The sequence below is a fragment of the Gracilinanus agilis genome, chromosome 3 (genome assembly GCF_016433145.1).
Source record: "Gracilinanus agilis isolate LMUSP501 chromosome 3, AgileGrace, whole genome shotgun sequence".
Classification (NCBI taxonomy): Eukaryota; Metazoa; Chordata; class Mammalia; order Didelphimorphia; family Didelphidae; genus Gracilinanus; species Gracilinanus agilis.
The window spans coordinates 64,002,815-64,012,302 of record NC_058132.1 but is presented as its reverse complement, the minus strand read 5'-3'; the positions used below and the strand labels follow the sequence as shown (position 1 = coordinate 64,012,302).

At 48.9% G+C, this 9,488-nt stretch overlaps 2 protein-coding genes across 2 annotated transcripts; one reads left to right on the top strand and one right to left on the bottom strand.

Moving 5' to 3' along the window:
- Window positions 1-193: 193 nt before the first annotated feature.
- ZNF593 (zinc finger protein 593) lies at window positions 194-1,793 on the bottom strand. Its single transcript, XM_044671356.1, has 3 exons — window positions 1,541-1,793; window positions 690-752; window positions 194-462 (listed from the first exon to the last, which is right to left on the bottom strand). Exons 1-3 carry the CDS (start codon window positions 1,735-1,737, stop codon window positions 321-323), a joined length of 402 nt encoding a protein of 133 aa, XP_044527291.1. The 5' UTR covers window positions 1,738-1,793; the 3' UTR covers window positions 194-320.
- Window positions 1,794-6,617: 4,824 nt separating this feature from the next.
- C3H1orf232 (chromosome 3 C1orf232 homolog) lies at window positions 6,618-9,400 on the top strand. The gene is made up of 3 exons (XM_044671355.1): window positions 6,618-6,740; window positions 8,642-8,725; window positions 8,883-9,400. The coding sequence occupies exons 1-3, from the start codon at window positions 6,657-6,659 to the stop codon at window positions 8,982-8,984; spliced, it is 270 nt and encodes an 89-aa protein (XP_044527290.1). The 5' UTR covers window positions 6,618-6,656; the 3' UTR covers window positions 8,985-9,400.
- Window positions 9,401-9,488: the final 88 nt, after the last annotated feature.

The following is a 9,488-nucleotide window of genomic DNA, read 5'->3' as shown; positions in this document are numbered from 1 at the left end:
GCAAGGAAAGGGAAAAGAAGGGAGTTGACCAAAGGTTCAGCAGGAAGCAGAGTGCCATAGGCATAGCCCAGGGGCAAACACAGAAGTCGGGAGCACTAGGGGATATAGGAGCTCCTGAGGGAATATGGGTGCAGAATAGGCATTAGCGCCAGCCTGGCATTTAGGGGAAATCAGAAACACGATAAGAGAGAGAGCAGCTCATTTCCTTTAATGGGAAAGAGGAATTAGTTTCTGTTCTGAAAGATGAGGGAAAGACACAGTCCAGCCAGCTCAGCCTGGCTTCGCTATCCAAGAATGGTTTCCTCTGCCTTTGGGCAGCATTAGCTGGCCACCTCCATATCAGATGTCTCAGTGGATACATCCGTAGGCACTGCCAACCTCTTGGGGGGCACATAAGAGCCCATGCCTGCTGCCCGCTCTGCTTCTTCCTGACTGTAGGGTTCTACTCTCAGCTGTTTCAGCCTACAGGAGAAAAGAGACAAGGGTTAAAATAAGGTTAAAAAAAGTAGGGGCAAGGTTGGGAAGAAACAGAGAAGGGGCAGATCAAAGAGAAAACCTAAGGGAAGAGATTAAAGGCTAGAAAGAAAAAATGCTGTGGGGAAGGGCAAAGAGGAAAAGTGGTAAAAGAGAGAAGAGAGGAAGGGTCAGAAGGAGGGAAGATAAAATGGGGGCTTCCATAAGTATCCCACCTTTTTTTATGATCTTTGGACTTCAAATGATTCTTCAAGCTGGCAGTATCAATGAAGTATCTCCTGGAAGGGGATAAAGGTGAGATATGGGTGGAGGGTCCTTTCCTTCTCTTCCCTCCCCCCCTACCAAAGGAGAAGAGCTAAGAAATGAGGAATCCAGATAAGTCACTGGCCTCATAATGGGATCTTTCAACTCCCAGCTTCCTCTCCTTCCTGATTTAGGATTGTTCCCAGCCTTCATCCCTCAGGTCCCAAACTCCCAAAGTCTCCATTCCCAGGTTTCTAGCCTCCAGAGGTTCCCAATTCCCTAGTTCTATCTCCAAAAGCTTCCATCCTCCAGATCCTCAAATACCATCCCCACAAAATCTTAAACCTCTTAGTCCTCAGGTCCCCAATTCCCCATCCCTTCATAAGCCTTCACTCCCTAGGCTCCACTTTCAACCCCCGCCTCCAACATCCACACTCCTGGGTCTCCAATGCCCTTGCCCCACCTCCCACAGGCCTCCACCCTAGTTCCCACTTCCCAGGCCCCCAAAAACCTCCATCCCAAGGTCCCTACTTCCCGGCTCCTATGAACCTGTATCCCCCAGAACCCCACTTCCCGGCTCCTATGAGCCTCCATCCCTAAGTCCCCACTTCCCAATGAGCCTCTCCTCCCCAGGACCTCACTCCCCCTGCCCCCGCCATAGGCCTCCGTCCCCAGAGTCCCTACTCCTAGCCCTCTCCAAGAGCCTCTCCTTCCTACGTCCCTCATTCCTCCGCCCCACGAGCTTCGACACCTCCCCCAGATTCCCCGGGCCAGTCCCCAGATGACCCGCCCCCGGATGTTCCCTCCCGATCCCGGAGCTTACGCGCAGGCCAAGCAACGATGGTGGCCGCCACCGGGCAAGTCGGGGTCAGGCTCTGCGTCGGGCTGGGGCCGGCGGGCGGCACTGTGGGGCTTCAAATCCCTGTGAATTTCATCCAGGTCCGGTCGCCGCCGCTTAGCCTTCAGCTGGCGGGCCAAGGAGTGCGCGCGGTGCGCGCCGGTGCGCCGAGAGCGGGCCATGGGAGCTCGGGGCGCCGGCGCCCACGTGAGCTCGACTTCCGCTCGACTTCCGGGGCCGCTTCCATGACGTCACGGGGAGGGTCCTGACGGGCGCAATCCGGGTGAGCGCCCCCTGGGGGACAAACTGGGCACCACAGAGGCGCGGGGCTCTGCCGGGAAGCTCCTCTGTGAACTGACTGATGGCTCAAAATCGCTGTTTCACCTTCTGGCCCCGAGATCCCTCTTCAAGCCACTTGGGGCTATTTCTAGTGGACTGCACCCCCAGCCCCAAAGTGTTGCCTCTTCCTGCACCTCTAGACGAGCCGATCATCAGCCGACCTAGTAACAAGCTTGCATTTAGGGAGCTCCTAGCACGGAGTTTGGCTCTGAGGATACTAAGCCAAACTAAGAAAACAGTCCCCACCTTCGATCAGTCCAGCTTTCATGAAGCAAGCCCTACTGTGTGCCAGGCACAGGTGGGTGAGCAAAACTCCACTTCCTTGAAATCAGATCTGGCTTCAGACACTTCCTAGATGTATGACCCTGGGCAAGTCACTTAACACAGTTTGCCTCAGTTTCCTCATCTGTCAAAAGAGCTGGAGAAGGAAATGGCAAACCTCTAGTATCTCTGCCAAGAAAACCTCATATGAGGTCATGAAAGAGTCAGACACGATTGAACAAGTACTATGTGCCAGGTACTGTTTAATCCTTGGAATTCAAAGACAAAAAAAAGAAACCATCTTTGCCCTCAATCAATCAATCAACATAAGTGCCTACCTTTTATATGCCAGGCACCATAGTATTAAGCACTAGGGATGCATTTGGTAAAGAATAATCCTTGCCTCTCAGGGAGCTTACACTCTAATGGGGCATAAACCACATACTAACAAATATATATGAAGCAAACAATATGCCCGATAAATAGAAATAATGAAAACTGGCATTAGAAGGGATGGAGAAACCTTCTTGGAGAAGGCAAATTTTAGGAGACTTAAAGGAAGCCAGGGTTGTCAGTACTGAGATAGGGGAAGGAGAGAGAAAAGGCATTCTAGGAATATGGGACAGCCAGAGAAAATGGCAGGGGTTGAGAAATGGAGCATCTTATTCTTGAATAGCCAGGGGATGGAAGAGTACATAGTGGGTAATAAGATGTAAGAAAACTGGAAAGGTAGGAGTAACTATTTATTTGGGCTTTGAATGCCAAACAGCATTTTATATTTGTACCTGAAGGCAATAGGGAGCCACTGGAGTTTATTGAGTTGAGGGGGTGACATGATTAGCCCTGCACTTTAGGAAAATAATTGTAGTGACTGAATGGAGGATGGACTGGTGTTGGGAAAGACTCGAAGCAAACATATTTTAAAGAGCATAGTTTCTCCCAAGGAAATAACAGGATCGTGTAAAAATAGATATAATGAAATAGAGAAGGAGAGACGTAGAGGACCACACCTGTGGCTTCATTAGCCAGGTGCCCTATTGGAGAGAGCCTGGACTTGAAATCAAGAAAACCTGGGGGCAGCTGGGTGGCTCAGTGGATTGAGAGCCAAGCCTAGAGACGGGAGGTCCTAGGTTCAAATCTGACCTCAGACACTTCCTGGCTGTGTGACCCTGGACAAGGCACTTAACCCCCATTGCCTAGCCCTTACCACTCTTCTGCCTTGGAGCCAATACACAGTATTCACTCCAAGACAGAAGGTAAGGGTTAATAAAAAAAAGAAAAGAAATCAAGAAAACCTAGGTCAAATATGGTCTCAGACTCTGTTTCTAACCTCCATCTGCCTCTGTTTCTTCTTCTGTAAAATAGGGATAATAAGAACACCCACCTTTTAGTATTGTTAAGTGAATCAAATGGAATAATAGATGTAAACACTTTGTAAGACTTCAAGCTCTATATAAAATGCTTGCTGTTGTTATGTAGAAGTTCTGGTGAGGAAACTGAAAATTCAGATCAGCAAATTTGTTGTTCAGCATTCTGACTCTTCAGGACCCCATTTGAGGATTTCTTGGCAAAGATACTAGAGCGGTTTGCCATTTCTTTCTCTGGCTCATTTTCCAGATGAGGAGACTGAGGCAAACAGAGTTTCGTGACTTGTCCAGGGTCACATAGCTAGGAAATGTCTAAGGCCAGATTTGAACTCAGGAAGATGAGTCCTCTTGACTTCAGGCCAGACACTTTATGCACTTACTGATCAGCAAATACTCTGCAATTTATAGTCAAAGATTTCCCTAGGATCCTGAGAAGTTGTGTGTTGCATAGGCTTGCACAGCCAGTGTGAACTCAGATCTGTCTGACTCCAAGGCCACTCTTAACAACTACTGCCTGCTCAGGACATACCAAGTGAATAAACCTAGGTAGGGCCAGCTGGATGGCTCAGTGGAATGAGAACCAGTCTCAGAGACAGGAGGTCCTGAGTTCAAATGTGACTTCAGACACTTCCTTTAGGGCAAGCCACTTAACCCCAATTGCCTGGCCCTAATCACAGGAATGGCTGAATAAATTGTGGTATCTGATGGTGATGGAATAATATTGTGCTGAAAGGAATGATGATCTGGAGGCTTTCCATGTGAACTAGGAGAACCTCGGTGAACTGATGCAGAGTGAAATGAGCAGAACCAGGAGAACATTGTACACAGAAAGTAATACATTGTAGAACAATCCAATGTAATGGACTTTGTTACTAGTAGCAATGAAACAAGCCAGGACACTCCTAAAGGACTTATGAGAAAGAATGCTATCCACATTGAGAGAAAGAACTATGGGAGGAGAAATGCAAAAGAAGAACACATGACATCACTTATCACATGTATATATGGGGATGTGATTTGGGGTTTTGGCCTTAAAAAAAATCACTAGATAGCAAAAATGAATAATATGGAAATAGGTATTAAGTAACAACATTTGTACAACCCAGTGAAATTGCTTGTTGGCTCTGGGAGTGGAGAGGAAAGAGGAGAGCAAGAGAATATTGAATCATGTAAACATAGAAAAATATTTTAAAATAAATAAAATAAAATAAAAATAAAAATGAAGTGGGGAAGGAAACAACAAACCATTCCAGTATTTTTGCCAAGAAAACTCCAAATGGGGTGATGAAGAGTCAGACATGACTGAAAAATGACAGAACCACAACAAAATGTATGAGACACAGAAATGTGATGACATCCTGTATAGAGTACTGGACTTTTATTCAGAAATAAACAAATGAATGAATAAAAAATACTTATTAAATGCTATGTGCTAAGCACTAGGAAGTCCTGGGTTTCTATCTTGCCTCATGTACTTCATAGCTGCATGACTCTGGGCAAATCACCCAAACCCTCAGAGTGTCAGGTCCTACCTATCTCAGTTGTCTGTGAGTTAGGAAATGCCTCTAAAGAGAGCTCCCAGCACAGAAACTCACTCTCTTGCCTGTGGACAATGTAGCCCATGACTTGTATTGACTTTGCCCGAAAGTGGAATGGGCCACCTGGAGAAGGGATGGGTTCCTTCTCCTTGACTGCCCCTTTCCCAGGTATATTGTAGTGGGGATTCCCAGAAGAACTGGATGGCTGGCCACTGAGGTCCCTTTCAAGTCTCAAATTCTCTGATTCTGTGAATCGAACTGCTGGCTGCTGGGAGGACCCAGATGAAGCCAAGCGCTCTTAAAATGCTGAAGTTGTTTAAGACCAGCCTACCATGGGCAGAGAACAACAGGATTGTCTCATGCGGCCTTAATTACAGCTGGAAATTGTAGTTAGTTGCTATTTTCCTCCCTGCCAGGTTAGGCTGTAACAATCTTAAAGGGAAGACCTGGATGGATTTTTCCTCTAATTCTGAGCACCCAGCCTGGTTCATATGTTCTCAGGTTCTTCATTTGTGTTTATTAGACTGGGCAGAGTCATTAGATTGAGTGGGACACTTTCCAGACAATCCATGAAGATTCCTGGGTCCTCCCAGTCTTCTATCTCAGACTCGTGTAGGAGTTGCAGGCTAGTGGCACACAGGGACGGCATCTCTGAGATGCTCATGGCCAGTGGGCTGTGGGGGAGGGTGGCCTTGGTCTCACTCAGGCCAAGGGGAGGAGGCTTCTCATGGGAGAATCCCTCCCTGGAGCTCCAGGGGATGAGTGTTTTCAGGACTCAGGCCTGCCTGGCAGGCAAGGGTTAGAGAGGAGAGGATGGGCTGGAGCTTCCCTCCCAACTCCAGCCATCTCTCCCAGGGTCCTGGTTCCTCCTAGCCTGGGAGAAACCAGAGCTGGGATGAGCAGCAGTCTGGGGCTCAGCAATAATTCAGGGACTTGGGCTATTTGGAGCTGGTTGCCAGGAGACAGGGTCACCGGGCTGAGTGTCCCCAGTCCAGGAAGGGGGAATCAGTTACGGGTCCAGACAATGCCGTGAAATATGAGACCAGGGCATTGGTGTTTCCAGGGGCTGAAGGGCCTCCCTGGGACCCCCATCACTAGATATCAGCCAGGTCCTTAAGCCTAAGCAAGGGTAATAGGCAGGGCCCCACCGAGAGGGAAAAGGATGGGGCTCCGACCCCCAGGTTGGGGCTTTTAAAGGGGAGTTGTGCTCCTAATAGGGGGTGTTCTTCTAGGGCCAGAGAGATGAATGCAAGGGAAAGGACTGGGAAAGGATTTTTCAGAACATCCCTTGATTCTGTTAGTTAGAAAGTCCCCATATCCCAGTGGGATGAGGAGGAACCTCAGTCTTCGTGGGCCCTGCAGCTTCCATGGAGGAGCAAAAGGGAGGTGGGGGTCCCTATCCCCATCCCAGATTCCTCTAGATCAGGTTCCAGCCCTCGAGGCACTGGGCCAGGAAGGAAAAGCTGGTTTATCTTTAATGAGGTCACCTGATCCCAGAGGGCAAGAGCCAGGCCCAACCAAGTGGCCTTGTGAGATGGGCACTGGCACCCACTGAGCCATCGCCTGCCCTGTGCCCTGGACGGTGCCCCTACAGCCATGAACCAAGCCTTTTGGAAGACCTACAAATCAAAGGTGCTGCAGACCCTGGGTGGAGAGTCCGGGGAAGAGCTATCAGAAGAGGTGGGTGGCATGGGTGCTTACAGGAGGCACCAGTCAACAGGGGGCAAAAGTGATAGGGAAGGAGAGGGTGGGGGAAGGAAAGTGAGGAAAAGGAAGCTGGTGGTATTCTGAAAAGGGCAATGGACTGGAACTTCAGAAACCTGGCTTTGATTCTTGGCCTGGCTATTAACTTGTGTAAGCCTAAACAAGTCATTCATCTCTGCCTCTGTCAGTCATCCTACTATGTGCTAACTACTGTGCTATGTTAAAAAAAAGAGGGGAGAATTAATATATTGGACCAAAATTTTTAAAGTGTGGTCCCAGACTCTTGGGAGTTTCCAACACCTTTTCAGGAGGTCCACAAAGTCACAACGTTGTATAATAATACAGAGATGTTTTAATTTCTGATATGGGAAATATTGATAATATAACCCACCTAAAGTTTGTCTGGGCAAAGGGATGTGGAGTCCACAATCATTTCCTTTTCTCACAATAATTTCTAAGAGGTTTGCAAAAAGGTCCCGAGATCAGACAATTTGAGAACTCCTAGGCTAGATGATTTCTCAGGTCTCTCAAATTCTGTTCTCAGCCCCATTCTAAGCTTGGGTATTTTCTGTTCTAAGGGCCCTGCCAGCTATATATTCTCTGTTCTAAGGTCTCTTCTCAGTTCTGATATTCCATGTTCTAAGGCCCCTTCTAGCCTTGACATTCTAGGACAAAAGGAATTGGGAAAGGGAAAGAGGGGAATTTGGGAGAAGAAATGGGGGCAAGACAACAGAATAGGGAGGGGGAGGCAGGAAATAGGGAGAATGGCCAAGATGGAAAGGCTAAAAGAACAGGCAGACAGAGAGAGAGAGAGAGAGAGAGAGAGACCTTGGGCCTGAGGGAGCCAGGTGTCTTCCCAGGCCTGGGGAGCGGTGCCAGATTGGACTTGGAAGAACACCAGCAAAGGACAAAAGAGGCCAAGTTTACCTTTGGGGTTTTTAATCAAACTGACCCAGACTATTTGTCCTGACATCAAAGCTGGGACACTCTAGTCCTCTCGTGGATATATTATCTTACCGATGTAGGCATACTCTCTGATAACCAATGACCCACCTATGCCTATGTGTCTTTGGTCCATGGCCTCCCATGAATCTTGCCTCGTCAAGAGTATTTCTAGGTAGGGGGGCAACTAGGCGGTTCAGCCAGGCTTGGAGACAGGAGGTCCTGGGTTCAAATTTGCCCTCAGATATTTCCTAGCTGTGTGACCCTGGGCAAGTCACCCTTACCTTCCATCTTAGAATCAATATTATGTATTGGTTCCAAGGCAAAAGAGCAGCAGTTAGAGCTAGGCAATGGGGGTTAAGTGACTTGCCCAGGGTCACACAGCTAGTGTCTGAGCCCAGATTTGACCCCAGCACCTCCCATCCTTCTCAATCCTCTGAGCTACCTAGCTGGCCCCCACTCTAGTATCTTTAACAAGAAGATCTTAAATGGGTCAGATCCGATGGGAACAAACAAGATATGTACGGAGTATTGCAAACATCTTAAGTTTATTAAAGCTTTTAAAAAGCCATTTGGGACCCTCTGTACATGACAGATTGGGGGCAGCCTCAGGAAAGCATGAATAGATGTGTCTGTATACATATGTGTATAATGGTCTGGTCGGGGCAGTAAGGAATGGTCTGTAGGAAGAGGAAAAACTGTTTTGTTGTATATGGGAGGAAGGGTAAGATGAGGTTCTGGGAAAGGAAGATGGAATTGTGTGTGGGAGAAGAAGAGCAGGATGAGCAGGAGGGACAGGTAGGTACGTCTGTCTGAGGAAGAAACAAAGATGAGTGATTTCGGAGCCAGATGAGCATGTGTTTGAGGGATGAGATGGCGGGAGGGGGGACGTGGAGGGTCCCCTCTCACAGCCCGGCTTGGGGCTTGTGTCACAGACAGAGAGTCCAGTGCTAGCAGACCAGGAAGCTGTGCAGCTGACAGAGGAGGCCAGCAACCCCATGTCCCAGCTGGCCCGAAGGGTAAGGCTGCCCGGCCCCAGGAACAGAGCATCCATCCATCCAGGTGGGAGGGAAGGCCAAGGAAGGCCAGAGGAGTCGTGCCCCGGCTCAGGGTGGGGAGTTCATCTGGGACAGCTGCTTCTATCACTGCTGCTCTTTCCACCCCCTCCTCCCCCAGGTCCAGGGAGCTGGAGCTAAAGGCTGGAGGACAATGTCATCCTTGTTCAACAAAGAAGATGAAGACAAGTTGTTGCCTTCGGAACCCTGTGCTGACCAGTAAGAGGGGACTGGGAAGTGCTGCTCACGTGGCTCCTCCTGACCTCAGGCTGGGGCATGGGGAGAAGGGAGGGTGACTTTGTACCTATACGATGAGACCTTCCCTCTCTGGCCTTTCTAAGCATATCCCATCTGAGGCTGGATTTGGGACTGATCTACTCTGTGTCTGTGGGTTTGTGTTCACGTCTCTGAGTCCTGGCCCAAGTCTGGGTGCATGCTTGTTACTCTCCCTCCAAGTTCAGAGAGGGGGCAAGTTGATGGCTCTCTTGGGAAGATCACTGCTTCATCTTGTCGATGGATGGCCTGCCAAAGTCTGGCTGGGCAGCCTCTTCCCTCAGCCATCTAGAAAAGTACCATCATGCCCAGGGAGATAAGATGATCTTGTAGTGGCCTTCCTTCCTTCCTTCCCTCCTTCCTCATTCCTTCCTTCCTTCCTTCCTTCCTTCCTTCCTTCCTTCCTTCCTTCCTTCCTTCCTTCCTTCCTTCCTTCCTTCCTTCCTTCCTTCCT